Source organism: Protobothrops mucrosquamatus, unplaced genomic scaffold, assembly GCF_001527695.2.
Source record: "Protobothrops mucrosquamatus isolate PMUCROS unplaced genomic scaffold, P.Mucros_1.0 scaffold_45, whole genome shotgun sequence".
Classification (NCBI taxonomy): Eukaryota; Metazoa; Chordata; class Lepidosauria; order Squamata; family Viperidae; genus Protobothrops; species Protobothrops mucrosquamatus.
This window is the reverse complement of record NW_015386121.1, coordinates 221,461-238,421: the sequence shown is the minus strand read 5'-3', so window position 1 is coordinate 238,421 and position 16,961 is coordinate 221,461. Positions and strand designations below refer to the sequence as shown.

The window sequence follows — 16,961 nt, the reverse complement described above, 5'->3', positions numbered from 1 at the left end:
ATCTTTTTGCCCCTTACTACTAGGGAACTGTATTACTCAAATTTTGTCAAGATTTGTGGCAAAAAGGAAAGGGGCCCAGTTTCATAGTTTCATACTGTTTTTAATTGGGATTAAAGGTGTGAAATTCTCTACTGTGCCATGACAAATTTATACTTGATTACTTTCAAGCTATTTCTATGGACGTCTATGGAGATTCTCAATCGTCCAGGTATGGTTGTCCCAAAGGTGCTTTTATCAGGAGGCAACTGGACTTTCTTATGTTTTTTTAAAATACATTTCACTTCTCATTTCTATGGACATGACTGGAATATAGCTTGCTAGAGACACCCATACAGGTAGGGATAATAAAAAAAGCATCCTGGCAATGAAAACTATGTAATCAAAGCCCCCTCACCCACTTTTTCATGTATCTCATCCCATATTTAAAAAATGGCAGTCATGCCCACCATCCTGATTTTTTTATACCCTTGCCCCGCCTGCCAAAGTTGCTCCTCTATCTTTCTTGCTATATACAGCAAGCTCCTTTTTAATATATTGATAATGCAATAGTTTTACTCCAGTCAGAAGTAGAATATAATCTGTATATGTAATTATATTTAATATATCAGTGATATTTTATATGGTGCAAATATATTACCATCATAATTCAATTATATTAAAGCTGTCCAATATATTTTTTTAAATCCCTGCTGCAAATTCCCTGATAAGTATTGAATTCTACATTAAGATTAGAATCTGGTCTAATTTCTGTTAGAGTTTCACATACAACTTCGCTGCTTGAAATTTTGGCTCATATTAGTTTTCATTCACAGTTGCCTGGGTTCTTTAACCTTGTGAATTTATGTCATTATGGCAGTTACTAATCTATAGCAGTTTTAAAATCTTACAGCTTAACAGCTACCTCATTTGGTTCTAAGAAATTTTGGTTAAACCTGAAGCAATAGGTTCTTGACAACAGTATTCAATATATTTTAAATATAATTCTCCACTTTTATCATAACTGGCCAGCTTATCCTTCTCCCTTGCCAGTTACTTGGTTAATATCTTCTGTCAACTTATGGACAAATCCTTATATCTGCTTAATTTAATATTCTGCTGGATGGAAGAATTAACAATATTGCTATGAATTATTTTTATCTGGTTTAACCTTGGATTTAAAAGTGCTTCTAGTAATTCAGATGTATGGCAGCTCAGAAAAGAACTCTTTTCTTAGCTGATAGGTAATCTGAGAGTTCCAGAATGCTCACCAAAGTTGGTTCAAATGGCATTTCTGTTCAATCTTTAATATCTGTTAATTTTACTAAGATATATTTTAATGTATTATGTTAGTGTACAGTCTTTAATAAGCAACACTGCTTTTATTGTTTAATTAATTTATAGTCAAAAACCAAATCAAACTACCTGAACTATAATAAAAAAAACCTTCCAAAATCACATCAATTCCCATTATAGCACCATATTACATAAGCAACAACACTTCCACAGTACTACCTGGGCACAGTCTTTGGTATTTTACCTCCATATTAAGTTACCTTAAGAAAGATCTGTCCTTCATATACATTACAATAAAAACACTTTACCTGGAGGAGCTGTGTGTTTATATTCCAACTTGTGCTGTGGATTTTTTCTGCAAAGAGAAAGAATTGGAAAAGATGAACCTGAGTTTTCCATCTAATCATCTGAAAATTCGAATGAAAAGAAAAACAAAAGACAAAGCAAATGATTCTTTATCTTTGTTTCAAGGGAAGCAAATAAATTATAATCATACTGGAAATATGATTTTCTCATTTTGAAAAAATAACTTTTGATCTATTAATTTGTTAGGGGAGTGGCAGCTTTAGTCAGTTCCATCTTTACTGGTAAAGGCTGCAAATATTTCTCCATCTATCATAGGCTCCTATGCTTAAGATTCCTCCCTGAAGAGTAATATTTTTTTGGGGTGGGGCGGGGAATTGCAATATGTTAGTCTTCTTAGGGGTCTGCAACCAAACTAGTATGCCCAGAATGCAAGAGAAGTTACTGCTCTGCTTTGATTTTTGGCATAATTGGAGGCTCCACAAATAAAGCAATGGAGAATTTTTCTTTGCTGGCAAAGAAACATAGGATTGCAGGGGGTGGGAGGGTAAGGTATATGAGTTTGACTTGCTGTTCTGCAGCTTTGAGGGAAGAACAATAGTGTGGATGGTTGAATGCCATCTACTGAGGCTTGAACCATTAAACCCAACTCTGCTGAGGGTCACGAAAGAAGGTCAGTTATATGGCTTTTGTACTGAAATTACCATTTTGTGGAACCCAAAGCTGTTGAAGTCGTGATAAGACTTATTTTCAAAGTTGGGAATTAGGAGGAACAATCCATTCTGACCTTTTTTAATGAGCTACTGGTAATGAGCAAAAGCCTTGGCTGTATCTTTCTGCTAAATCAATGAAGCAAAATGAATGTTCATTAGTGATGGAAAATTTTCAGACCCTCTTTCTGAAAGGCATTCTTGTTGCCATAGGCACCTCAGTGTAACAAAATTTCCTCTGCAGGAAAGTCAATAAAAAGTTAATCTTCTAGAGATAAAAAGAATCAACACATTCTGCATAACACCAAAGACAAAAATGGCAAGCAAAAAGAAGAACCCAGATAGTATAGTTGATATGGAAATCAACTGAGGGGATAGACAAGAACTCTACCCAGTAACACATGCTCTAAAGAGTGGGCTTTCAGTTAAAATATTCCAAAGCTTTAGAAATTTCCATCATTGTCTTGTAAAAGAGCATCATCCCAGATATGTCATATAGAAAAGCCACAATGTAAAATCAAGTTTTAAAAAGCTTTGAATGGGAGCTAATCAGCTGTTTATTTAAAAAAAAAAACCAAAATAATGGAAAATTGTCATTTGTAATACAAGTTGCTAAAAATGTACCCTATGGAACTTATGCTTAAAATATGGCTCTCCAAGACCCTTTGTAAAAAATAATTTTTTGCTGAAAAATGTAATTAAAAGTAGGACTTAGAACCTTGAATTATATAGCAAAACTCTTCTTTGACAAGTCACTAAAATATTTTATTCAACAGGTGTGAAGAACAGTCCCCACAGGGACCTTGCAGATACTCCACTAATCCATCCTAACCCAGAAGGGACTGGGTTGCTGTGAACAGGGCCATTGGCCAACACTTGGGAAATGCAATAAGGATGGAGAAATAAGCCTTTTTCGTCACCCTAATTGCCACAAAGTTAGGCTCCAACAAAGGCTCTCACTTGTGTCTAGTTGGATTCACTCATGCAGTATTTGACTGCAGTTGTTATAATCTCTTCCAGGAACAGGTTGGGTCAATGGTCTTAACTGCTTTTTGCTTTGGTATATAGTTTTTGTGTGACTTAAAATCTCGTATTTTGGATTTTATTTTTGGGGTGGGAGTGAACCTTTAATAACAGATGTGTAATGTTTATCCAGGTAAAAAGCTGGGTCTACACAATTTCCATAAACACAGGTAGTTCTTACGACCACAACTGAGCCCAAAATTTCTGTTGTTAAGTGAGACATTTATTAAATGAATTTTGCCCCATTTTACGACCTTTCTTGCCACAGCTGTTAAGTGAATCACTGCAGTTGATAAGTTAGTAACCCGGTTGTTATGTGAATCTGGCTTCCCCACTGACTTTGCTTGTGAGAAGGTCACAAAAGGTAATCACATGACCTTGGGACACAGCAATGGTCGTAAATATGAACCAGTTGCCAAGCAGCTGAATTTTGATCACATGGCCATGGGGATGCTACAAAGGTGTTAACTGTGAAAAGCAGTCATAAGTCACATTTTTCAGTGTTGCTGTAACTTTGAATGGTCTGAAACGAACTGTTGTTACTCAAGGACTACCTGTATATGTGCTACGTTTGAGTCAATCAGTAGAAAGAACATTTGGTAACTCCCAATGACATACCATGCAAGTGAAATATTTATCATCCAAACTTCAAAAATATTCTAAATGATCATTCTTACCTGTAACAAGCTGTTCCATAAGGACATTCAGGCCTATCATCATCAACATGAGTTACAGCTTCTGAATCATGATAATCACTGTCACCAGGGTGACTAAACTGCTGGAAATGTATAGGATTCTTTCTGTGAAATTTAGAAATACTACATCAACTATCAAGACGTATTTCAAATGTATGCAGCTGGGAGAAATACAACACCATTAATTCAGTTGAACTAATGTGAATGAAATACAGTAATTAAAACAATTAAAAAAACAGAATCAGTTAATATTACAAAAATAATTCAACTAAAATTAAAGAAAGCAAGTAGTTCTTTCTGAAACTTACCCTAATTTGATTGGCCAAATAGGACTGTATTCCAGTATGGGGGAATTTTATAGAACAAAGGTAACTGCCTGGAGTTGCTCTATAAGTGAGCTAGATAGTCTTATATTTGATATATAAATAAATAAAATAAATTAAGAACTCCTTGTTTTTTTCTGGAGGGGGAGAATCTACTGTCCCTCATAAAGCTTATGTTAGATAAGTATGAGACAGTGAAAACTGAAAAGGCAGAAAAAATTTGCAGAGTTATAAAGCTCTATATTGTATTATCTCTCTATCTGTAGCACACGTCTGGCAATGCTAATCCTGATGAACACATGAAGAATAGTAATATTGTGCATTTTAAAACTCAGACAAATGTCTTTCTCCTTCCAGCTCTCCAAGCTCTGAATGTACTTGATCACAGTGGATTTGCTATATTTACGTACTGCACTGGAGATCAAACTTGATCAAAACACAGACGCATCAGTCAAGACATATACTTTTACCACAAGATGTAATATTGGCTACCATCTTGGCTGGCTTCAAAAAAAAAAAGACTGGACTAATTCAAGGAAGTCATGGGGATCAATGGCTATTAGCCTTGACTGCAATGTGTCTGCCTCTGAGGGCCATCTGCTGGGAGATTAGTAGGCTTCCTTGGCAGTTGGCTGGCCACTGAGAGAACCAACTGCTGGACAAGATAGAACAGGTCTCTAATTTAACAGGATACTATTTATGTTCATTTATTCTTACATGGTATTAAAAGCATGCATATAGATACATATGGAAACAATCCCAAAGGTATTTTTTCAAGAGGCATCTGGACTTTGTTTTTCTTTGAAGATGTTTCACTTCTCATCCAAGCAAAAAAAGAAAAAGTAAAAGCACTTTTAGGACAATCATGACCTGGATCACTGAGAATCTCCACAGACATTTAGATATGGGAACAATGTGCCTCCTATGTAATGGGAAAAACTTAAAAACAATGAAAACACAATCTGGTATTATGCACCTCTCCTAGCACCTGATTTTGCTCAAGAGTAAACAGTTAATTGTCAAATGATTATCTTCTAATTGCTTCAGTCTACTTTTGGTGTGCAAAGTTATTCTCTTAAGAGGCATTCTGCCCTTTTTCTTCCTCGCTATCGTTTATTCTAAAAGAATGAGAATCAACTTTGCCTTGAGAGAAGTGTTTTTACAGAACTACAGCATACACAAAAAGAAGCCTCTTAAGATGCAACCATGTATGAGTAAACACTCTTACTTTTAATTGTGTTATTGTTACAAAAAAACCTGTTTTGACAGAAAACTCAAAACAAACTTCTTATGCAACTAACTATAGTACCCATAAACAAATACACATTTACAGCCATACACATTTACCTGAAAGTTATTTAAGAGTTCAGAGACCTCTTTCTCAGCAATAGACTAATAGAAGATAGATCCAATATCGCAGTATAAAATATTTTGACAGGTATATTAAATCAAATAAAATGGTTACAATACTAATTTGATGCATTCCATTTCCCTTTTAATATAGTATTAGTTTTTAACACCATATTTGGGACTGGAACTTTCATCGCTAATACAATTCCTGATGCAGCTGATTAAGTGAGTCATCCATCACATGATCTTGACCAACTTTACAACCTTTTTTGCCACTGTCATTAAGTGATTCCGGCTTCCCCCATTCACTTTGCTTGTTGGAAGCCAGCTGGGAAGGCTGCAAAGAGCAATCACATGATACCAGGATACTATGACTGTCATAAATACATGCCAGTTCCCAAATTGCAAACTCTCAAACTGTATGATTAGTGCCTTATAGGAGCCTTGGTGGTGCAGTAGCTAGAATGCAGTATTGCAGGCTAAGTCGGCCCACAGCCAGGAGTTCAACCCTCACCGGTTCAAGGTTGACTCAGCCTTCTATCCTTTAAAAGTTGGTAAAACGAGGAACCCAGATTGTTGAAGGGAATATGCTGAGATTTGTAAACCACTCAGAGAGTGCTGTAAAGCACTTTGGAGCAATATAGAAGTGCTATAAAATTATTTTTGTATTAACTTAGAAAAGTATTTAACATAAGCAAAATACAATGTGTCAACTGCTTAGTTTTAAATATAAATACAATAAAAAGAACTCCCCTGTCCACAGACTATATGGTTATGGATTAGTAAATTGACATTTAGAACTTGTTTTACCTGTAGCAGCTTCTCCCATATTGGCAAGCAATCCTCTGAGGTTTGTTTATGTGAGAACTCTGTTGCATCTCTTGACTTTCCGTTATATTTGAAGTATCTATTCCAATAGCCAGATTCAGAGTAGTCTCTTGAATATCACCCTGATGGAGTAATGATTGTGATGGCTTCTCCTTATAAACCTGCATGGTTTCAGAATTAATGCTCTCCAATTTGTTTTCTTCTGTATTTGTTGTATGCACTTGAGTAGGCTGAGATGCTTGTCCATCTGACTTGAGATCCAGCTCTTCATTATCCAGCTGACTGTTAAATTGCTCAACTGAACTTTCAGCTTTCTGAGATATTCTTTTACTTCCAATCTTTGGCATTTTCTTTGCAACATCTTTAGTAAATACCTCCTATAACAGGTGAAAATTTGTATGAAAGTGTTCATGAAACAGATTTTAATTTACTGTTATTTGTGTGAAAATAGATTTTACTTGAAATAGATTAATTAATCAGCATACATGACATAACACAATCAAAATTAGACAGGTCCCTGTTTCATGGATCTTCTGTACACAAAGAAGAACAATTATGAGGACAATGAATGCTAGAAAATAAAAGAGAACAATATTAAGGAAAAATGTGGCAATTAGAAGAAAGTTGAAAGTTAGCATTAACTTCAGAAGTGGGGGGAATAGAATACTAAAAGGAGGAGGAGCATGGAAATTAGCAGAGTCATATTAGAAATCATAAACCTGAGCAAAATAAATAGTGTGAATTATGAGAAAGGAGATTTTGACAGTAGGATCTTGAAATTGAGGTAAAAATGAATTTTGATAGCAGAAAATAGTCATAAACAGAATTTAGCTCAAGACAAACAGAAATGGGAAGTCAATAGAAAGTCTAATTAGCAAAATGCAAATAATTTCAAGAATAATTCCCACTAGCTAACGAAAGTGGGGACATTTAAAGTTCCAATATTGGTTATACATGACTCTAATATGTGCTGAAAAAACACACAACCCAAAGTGCTCCCTCATGACTATATAGTAGTAAAAATGGAAAATATGGCAATCCTTAAATAAGGACTCTCTTACCTACACTGCAGAACTATTAAAATTAATGTGGACTTGCCACTTCGAGGGAACTGTGTTTCCCAAATTCCCTTCTCAACTGAGATGCTTTTCTTGGGTCCAGTTACTAAAAAGATTTGGCACCATTTGGGTATAAATCTTATTAAGTGTAGTATATTTTATAAAGGTAGATTCCGTGACATATTTTAACCTTAAGATATCAAAGCAACAATAACAAAAATTATCTAACCAGTCATAGATTTGTCTGCATTATAGAGTCATGTGAGCTATGACATTTGGACAGAATTAATAAGTAGACTTCCTGAAATCAAAAGCATTCTTGTAAGTCACAGCTTCACTAAGGACTAGTATTTGCAAGAATATAATGGCCAGTTATATATCATGAAATGGGGTGCTATTCTCCGTAATACTAGGGCAATGGTCCATCAGTCCTTTTCACCAGCCCTTTCCACTGAGGTCACTAGCATTAAGATAAAAAAGCAGATTCTGCCTGTATCTGAATATATACCTCAATTCTCACTTTTCTAATAGCATGAAAAGCAATCAGTGTCCTTCGTGAGAAATAAAAAAGCCCTAGCACAAAACATCAGATGGAAAAAAAATAGGACGTTTGAAATAAATGAATTGGATCTGTTTCAGAAGTAGAAAACAGGATGAACCATGTGGACTGCATCAAATCACCCTTTTGGCCCTGGTATTTGATAGCTGCTTCTCTATTGATCAGGTTCTTCCTTATAAGTATTGTGCATTTCTATGAAAAGAACAATAAAAGTCAGTAAAAGTATTAACTGAAAAAAATTAGAAAAAAATACCTCTTTTAGAAGGGTGGAATCTTCACTTTCAAGAATTTTCTGCTTTTTTCTTAGATCTGGCTTTATTTCTTCATTATTACCTATTTTGATTAAAAATAAACAATCCTACTGAACTGAACAATTTTCTCATCTAAGCTATGAATAACTGCACATATTAGAAAGATTTTATACTGTCTTATTTTAAAAGGAGAAAATTACAATGTATTAACATTCTGCTTGTTTAAGACCAATTCTATTGATTTGTAAAACGCAAAACTGAATAACATTCCTAAGATGAAAATTTGTAGCGCTTCCCAGTGTGCACAAAACAATGTTTTACTGAAGAACTCAAAAATCATTGTGTGGTATAGGTGATACAACTATATGTATATATAACAAAATATATACACATAATAAACTTATAGTTATATGTCTATATGTTCTGTAATAGTTACATGTAAAACAATATATGAGGGGTTAGTGCTCTCTGAGCTTGTTTTCTTGCAGACATTTCATTACCCAAACTAGATAACATCATCAGTGTTCAGTCAACCCTGAGCTACAAAGGAATTCTGAGAGTTAAAATCCATATATTTTAAAGTTGCTGAGGTAGAGAAATACTGTTATAGTTTATGCAACTCCACCAATGCTTACATATATTTAAAAAAGCATTCATCATTGAAATATGTATAATTTTCAGCAGTATGTCTATACTTGCTCAAAGAGCATGTTAGAATTAATAAATTATACGTTATTATATCACAGTGACAAAATTCTCCCCACCTTCTTCAGAATGTCAGAGATTTATTTCTAAAAAAAATTATTACCAAATAGTGCATAATAATTTTAACTGTCCTTTTTATTACCAATGTTCCAGAACCATTTTATTATTTTATAATAAAAGCTACAAAATACAGAAAGTATATAGGCTCCATTCAAAGCAAGGTTAAAAAAAAGACTATTTTTAGTTTGGGATTATCATATTAATAAGAAAATAAAAGATTTTCAAATTTTAAGACTGATCAATGTAATTTATATAATTACTAAAAAAGTCCTTACCTAAGCAGACAAAAAATACTGAAGACTTAGTTTCTGTAAGGTTTACTGTGGGGTAAACACTCTAATGAGCCTGCCCATTCCATTCATAACTCGAGAATTCGTGGAAATGAATCTCATACCTTGAACGAGATCACTTCCTGCTCATTAACACGTGTGCGGCTCGTTAAATGAACATGAGGTATCTCAGGGTGGGGAAGGCTATGGGGGGGGGGGGTAGTGATAGAACAGGCCAAGGGCTCCCCGACCCACTAAGATATCTCATGTTTCCCCCTCCCTTCCTGCTGCATCGGACTCACTTACCTTGAAAAGATCCATCTCCTCTCTGCCGCCGTTTCTGCCTTTGAGGGAGAGGAGAGTTGATGGAAACTCCTGAGTACCTATAATATCGCTCAAGTTCAGGCATCCATCCTCTTTTGCAAAGAATGGGAGCCTGAACTCTCGCGGTGTTTGTGGTGCACCCCCAACTCCTTTCCGCCACTGCCGGAACAATTTTCATCAGGACGGAGGCCTTGGGGAGACCGGAAACTCCGTCTGCATGCAAATGCGCAGTTGGAAATGGAGCGAAACACTCCATTTCTCAAATGCACCACTGGCAGCCATGCTGAGCTTCCAGAATCTGTCAGGTCTCTGTTTGGGTAAAAAGACTTTTTAGAGCGCCTATGGGTCATTTGGAAATGAAGCATTCGCTTCATTTTCAAATGCCCCATAGGGGCTGAAATACTTTTTATCCGAACAGAGAACTGACAGACAACTGCAAGCTCTGCGTGGCTGCCAGTGGCATGTTTGAGAAATGGAGAAGAAGACTCTTTCTCAAGCGCCCCATTCCAAGCATACGAAGCTTACAGTCTGTGTTAGTCTCCATTTGGATAAAAAGTGTTTCAGTGCTTATGGAGCGCTTCAAAACACAAGACACTGGCGGTGTCAGCTACCTGAACGGCTATGATTCCCCCCTCCCCAGCCACCCCACCCAACCTACTCCTTGCCTGACCGGCTGGCTGGCACAAATCCTGAGCAATCTTCTTCTTGTCGACCTCCCCACTCAAGCGGTGGCAGCCACTTGAGTTTCTCGGCTCCATCTGGGTGTAAGAAAGTGGAGACACAGCACAGGATTGTTCTCAAGAAGATCCAGGTACACTGCTTGCTCACGTGCACCAGACTTGTTAAGAGCAATCTCGCTGTTGCGCCTCTGCTTTTTTCCACTCAGATGGAGCCAAGAAAGCAAAGCTGCTGGTGGAGGCGGTGGTAGCTGCCACCTGAGCAGCCATAATCCCCTCCGCCCAGCCACCCTGCCTGACCTGACCTACTTGTTGCCTGGCAGGCCAGCTGGCACAAATCCTGACCACTCTTCTTCTTGTTATCCTCTCTACTCAAGCAGCAGCAGCGGCTTGAGTTTCTTGGCTCCGTCCGAGTGGAGAAAACCAAAGGCACAGCAGCGGGATTGCTCTCAATAAGGCCGGCGCAAGTGAGCGAGCAGCGCAGAGCAATCCTGCTGCTGCATCTCCGCTTTCTTCGTTTTGGATGGAGCCAAGAAACTCAAACCGCTGCCATCGCTTGAGTGGGGAGGACGACAAGGAGAAGAGTGGTCAGGATTTGTGCCAGCCAGCCGGTCAGGCAAGGAGTAGGTTGGGCAGGGTGGGTGGGTGGCTGACTGGAGCAGGGGAATCATGGCTGCTCACGTGGCTACTGCCACCGGTGGCGGCGGCTTGGACGCAGGTACAAGGGGCCTGGCTCTGCAATGCCTCCTCGCTCAGTTGAAGGCTTTGTTTCTGCCCTCAAACTAAGGCCGGCACACATGAGCAAGCAGCACACCCGGGCAATGGATGGCATTGGTTCCTGTGCCCGGCCAACTCCGATTCCACACTTTGCCCATAGGCATGCAAATGAAGCAAACAATCCCCCCCCCCCGAAAATGGAAGCTTCTGGGGACCATGATGTCTTTTGCAGAGAATTTGTGTTTGAATTTGCGTGATATTACGGCACCCGGGAGCTTCCATTTTCGGCGCAAAAAGCATTTCCAAGCCGATTCTCCTCTCCCTCAAAGAGAAAGAAACCGCAGTAGAAAGGAGACAGATTTTGCAAGGTGAATGTATCCAGCGCGGCTGGGAGGGGAAAGCAGTTGTGGGAAGTGGGGGGGGGGGAAATAGAGTGAATGTTGCAGAGCCATGGTGCTGCATTATTTGTGATTTTGGGATTTGCTCGTAAACACTAGGGGGCGTCTGTCAGTAACTTCAAACGAGTGTTAAGTAAATGCTCGTAACTCTGGGATTACCTGTAATTATCCCTTTGTACAATCTAATAAATGTAGGCATGTTTAAGGTCACACACTATAGACAACTTCTATTTACATAGTTATTAGTGTAAGTTCTGATATTTTAAAATTCTTAAAAAGCATTTTACACTTAAGATAACTCTAAGAATACACTAGAATTCAGACATAATTTGTTTTGTTCTTGCTATATAGTAAAAGGAAACAGAATATATCACTGGAATATTTTTGTTCATTATTCTTTCAAAACCTTTTTCAGATGAAAAAAAATCAACTAATGGTGAGTTGTCTTTTAATGCAAGCCACCGTCAATCTCATGTCTGATTACCATCTCATTATTTAATTAGAAACATGGCTGGTCCTGTATTAGTAAGCAACAACAAAATTTTACAATCAACATAAAACAAAATCCTGATTATGTTGAAGTTATCAGATCCCAGTTGAGTAACTTTATTATGTATCTCAATTTTGTTGTTGACACAATGTGGAATCGCAAGCAAAAGTACAGTTAATGAAATTTTATTATTACATAGTCAAAAGGAGAATTTAGGAAAGATAATTGCCATGACTTCCCTAGCAAATCTATCTTCACACTTACCAGTTTTAGAGGTTGACTGAGTTGAAGCCATTAGATCTGTTGGCAGCATCCATTCTGGAAGCTGTCTTTTTCGCTGAGCAGGCCTTGATTCTTCTTTTTTAGGAAGAGTAAACTATAAACAAAAAAGGAAATTAATATATTATTACATATTTTTCACAGGGATTAAAAAAAAGAATAATACATACATGAGATCAATGAACATCCTTCTCCATAGTTGTCACAATACCTTATATTCCTATATTAATGCAGCTGTATCATGCCCTAGTCAACTCATGTTTGGATGTTTTGAAAGTCCCTGAAAACCTAACTGTTCTCCCTGGCCTCCCTCAAGGCTAAAGGTAGTCCTTGACTCATGACCAGTTGCTTAACAACCATTCAAAGTTATGATGACTAAAATAAAGTTATTTACAACCCATCCTTGGAATTACAATTGCTGCGTCACCCCTACAACCATGTGATAGTATTTCCGATGCTTTGCAGTTGTTTCACATTTATGACTAGATGCAATACCCTATAATCATGTATTGTGCAAGTTTTGCCATGGGCATTAAGTAAATCATTTGCTTAACGACCATATAGTAACTCAATGGCCAATGTAAAAAATAGTTGTAAAATTGAGCCTGGTTACGCAATGACTCTATTTATGACCATAAAAAGGTTACAATCAAAATTCCAGATTCAAATGTGATCATAATTTGAGGGCTACAGGTTACTGTTGTTGTTTGATTTGGTTTCTGTTCTCTTCTAGATGACTATGATCTTTTTTCAGTTTTTACTGAGTCTTGTTCTTGAATCAGAGTAGGCAAGCTGCCCAAAGTTATTTTTTTGTATCCTGCCTTTATTATTTTTACAAGTAACCTAAGGTGGTGAACATATCCCTTACACCTTTCTCCTCTGGTTTTCCCCACAACAAAGACTTCTAAAGAAGTTAATCCCAGTGAGTTCAACAAAGACTATTCCACTCACAGTAAAGAGATATACTTTCAACCTAACTCTTTCACCGGGTAATAACACTCTTTACATGACAGAAGTAACTTCATCCAAAACAAGCTCTCTTGAGATGCCACCCGTGATCACAAGATTGAAACTAATAATCCATACAGAATTCACATTCACTTGTCTGGATTTGAATCTATATTGTGTAGAGGCACAGGAAGACAGGCCAAGGTAAGTAAGACCTGGGGACATCGTGGATAATAAAGACCTAACTTTTAGCTTACTGGCTCAGCCCTGTCACCACAACTTCTCTGAAAATAGATTTTCTACTACCTCATATTTCTTCTTATATGTGAAAAACATCTCCATCATAAAATTCATTTAATTTTTCCATTAATAAAATTGCAGTACACCATAATTGAAAATTACCTTCTCTGGGATTTCGGTTGCGTTTTCCATAAGTGAATGTACTTCTGGAAGCTGTTTTTTGTTAGAAGGGATTGTTGATTGTTCTGAAGGCTGACTGTGAGACGTCATGGTTGACTGCAGAGTTGTGGGGATTTGATCTGGTAGGTCTTCTACACAGAGATTACCATTTTCCCTATTGCATATAATAAACCTCTTAATGGCAATGGATTGGCACAGATTGTTACTCATTACTTAGTAGAAGAAATTAAAATTTCTACCCAAAGTTATGATTTGGGACTCAAATTATTTAAGTGGAATTATTTTTATTATTTCTTATTGTTGTTGCTGCAGTTGTTATATTTCCTTTAACCCTTTTTATTTTGTGACTTCAGGTCAATTTTTGACTTCTAGTCCCTACAGTATTCTTTACAAAATTTCAGAAGGCGTTTGCCATTGCCCCCTTCTAAGGCTGGGGGAAAGGAACCAGCCCAAACTTGCCACCAAAGACTGAAGAAATAAGCAAATTAAGTGTCTTGGAATCAAAAGCAGGATCTACAAGAAGCTTTTTTTCTTTAATCTTAAAGGAGCTATGTCTCTTTTCAGGCTTGTTTGCTGCTTGGAAAGCTGATCCCATTGTTGCTGCTAAACAAAGTAGTTCTGCATGTGTACAGAGGGACAGCTGGAAGCTGCTTCAAAACAGCTGTGCAAGCCAGAAAAATATAACAATGGAAGGTTGCTTCATATGTGCTCCTGCCTGTTCCAAAGAATGCCTTTTAAAGAATTTGTACAATCCAATGTAATGAATCAATAAGCTATATATAAGCTTCTGTAGTTTTTCCATGATAATAGACAATACGTTCTGGATCTTATTTAGCATATATATAAGTGCTACAATATTTGTTTTAAGCACAAAACAAATACTGTTCATAGACAAGAGAAAAATAAGTATTTTATGTTAAATACTATGAATTTAATGCCCTATAAATTTAAGGTATTTATTCCCTGCTATTTTAGTAAAGCTAATGTTCCTACTCCATTCCACATCAGGAATGAACATTTGACCCAAAAAAAATCTGTTTTGCTCTGAAATATTACACAGAGGTTTGCTGCAGTGCTGTCCTTGAACTGTCATTACAACTTTCATTACTTTTTGTGATTTTGAAAAAAAAATGATGTTTCAATTATCTAACAATACAGGAACATCCAATATTTAAAATATTAGTATATTTATATATATGTGTGTATATATGTATGTACAAAATCTCTAATTACATTTTGCATATGTACAATTGTTATAGTATTCATCTTATTTTTTTGTGCTGAAGGAGTAATACCTGCAATTACAGCTGAGATAAATAGAACAAATAATTTATTCAGCTACCACTTATCATAATGACTCAAACATAATTTGACTCATTTAGCATACTGCATATCAGATTATATTTTAAGAGGCAACTTGACACTGAAACTCACTGACACTTTTTCAACATCAAATCTCATTACCTTAGCAGGCTTTCCTTTTCCAGTGAAGTACGCAGAACCTTGAAAATGTATTTGTCTACTAACAGAGAAAAACTGTCACCTGGACACAACTGATGCCACTTATCTTTATCCAGTGGAAATAGTTGGTCATCTTCAACAGGCCAGTAAAAACAAGGGTTCACATGGACCTGCCAATTAAGAAGACTCTTAGTACAGATATCAGTGAAGACCTTGTAGGACTTAATAGGCTTATTTAATGTGGATTGATTCCATTACAATGCAGCAATGCAGCTTATTCTGGGAGAGTAATTACTTTAAACACAATGAGAAAATGATTGTTATATATTAATTGAATTCACAGACCACAAATAAGGTTTACTAGTACAGGATCAAGAAAATTCCTTGCATGAGGTATTTCCATCAATTTACACTCCTGCCAAATGCCACTACAGAGAATTTCAGGCTCCCTTGTGGAGAGCTTAACAATAATGATCACAAGACATGATGATGTCAAATGATTGTTTTGCACAGATGGTACAATTATTTAACAACATCTGAGATGCAAGCCAGAACATTTCCTTGCTGTTTTTCACTCACCGGGAATGCCCATGTTATAGTGGAAAGAAGGAAACTAAAGACTATTGGATTATTGAAGATAGTTGTTCTTTCAATCTTACTTCACAAATATATTCACTAGATACTTAGGAAATGAAAAGAGAAATTTGAAGTGATGGCCAATTGTATTTTGAAACACAGCACAGCACCTCTATGTTGTTCATTACAATAGGCATTTTCCTTTTCAACTTTCTATGTAAGCCTAGAAAAATATGTAGCTCCTTTAACGGTAGTAGTAATTCTTAAATAAAAGTTAGGCTCAGCTGGTATAACATGGTGCAAATATAATTGGCCAGCCTGTTGTCATTATACGGTAGCATGTGAACTAGAAGAATAGAAAAGGTAAATGTGCTTTGGATCCAGTGCAGGCACTTTTTTGGTATTGTTTGCAGCTGTTTAAAAGAAACATGGTTTTTCCTGGGTTTGCGCCATATTGTATCAATGTGAGGGCTTCAGAAAATATATCATTTGCAGAAATGATGTAATAACAGGATAGAATATATGGTAGCATCCTATCTCTGCCTGATTCAAGCCTCCTGGACAAGCTATATATATATCACTATTAATTTTGAATTCTACCATTTAAGCCTCTATTTCCATTTAGGGCTAAAAATGAAAGGATATTCAACACTACCCACCGGTTTGATGCTAAGCTGGTCACCAACTATTTTCAGAATAGCATGCTTCCTGGAAACTTTTTTATCTGTAACCTGGAAATAGACAATTCAATTATTTTTCAGCAGTTAATATGACGGGAATAATTTTTGTATAATAAATTATTGTATAAATAAGCTATTTCCTTCAAAGATAAACTGTTTTGTTTTACCTATTATTAAAATGAAAATACTGCTCATCCTGTTTACACACAATAAAATATGCATGGCAACTCATGTCAAATACAGATTAAGCTATCCAATTAAGAACTAAAGAGCTAATTTAAATACATATTCATATTAAGGCACAGAGAAAGGAGAAAAACAAAAGAGCATCTCCATTTACTTTCTAAATCTATATTCACTATCTGGAAAATAGACAGCGAAAAGCAACTAACTAAAAACAGAGCTCTTCCACCTGAACAGCATTACAGAATGGGAGCTTCAGACGGTAGGTATAATCATGCAAACAATATCTAAGTAAATTCATATTAAAGATACAGAAACCTTGTCCTTTTTTGGTATGTATCCATCATGGCTAATAGGTCAAAATACAAGCATGAAAGGCCATTATTCCTTAAACATTTCAAC

At 36.5% G+C, this 16,961-nt stretch overlaps 1 protein-coding gene across 1 annotated transcript in view; it reads right to left on the bottom strand.

The window, feature by feature from the left end:
- Positions 1 to 16,961, bottom strand: part of APLF (aprataxin and PNKP like factor) — a 28,906-nt gene that overhangs the window by 8,879 nt on the left and 3,066 nt on the right. Inside the window, exons 2-9 of the mRNA XM_015811012.2 lie at positions 16,356 to 16,427; positions 15,124 to 15,290; positions 13,642 to 13,813; positions 12,277 to 12,388; positions 8,375 to 8,454; positions 6,487 to 6,881; positions 3,986 to 4,108; positions 1,581 to 1,627 (exon numbers count right to left, since the gene is read on the bottom strand). Of these exons, the coding sequence (XP_015666498.1) occupies positions 1,581 to 1,627; positions 3,986 to 4,108; positions 6,487 to 6,881; positions 8,375 to 8,454; positions 12,277 to 12,388; positions 13,642 to 13,813; positions 15,124 to 15,290; positions 16,356 to 16,427 (1,168 nt within the window). The remainder of the gene's footprint in view (positions 1 to 1,580; positions 1,628 to 3,985; positions 4,109 to 6,486; positions 6,882 to 8,374; positions 8,455 to 12,276; positions 12,389 to 13,641; positions 13,814 to 15,123; positions 15,291 to 16,355; positions 16,428 to 16,961) is intronic.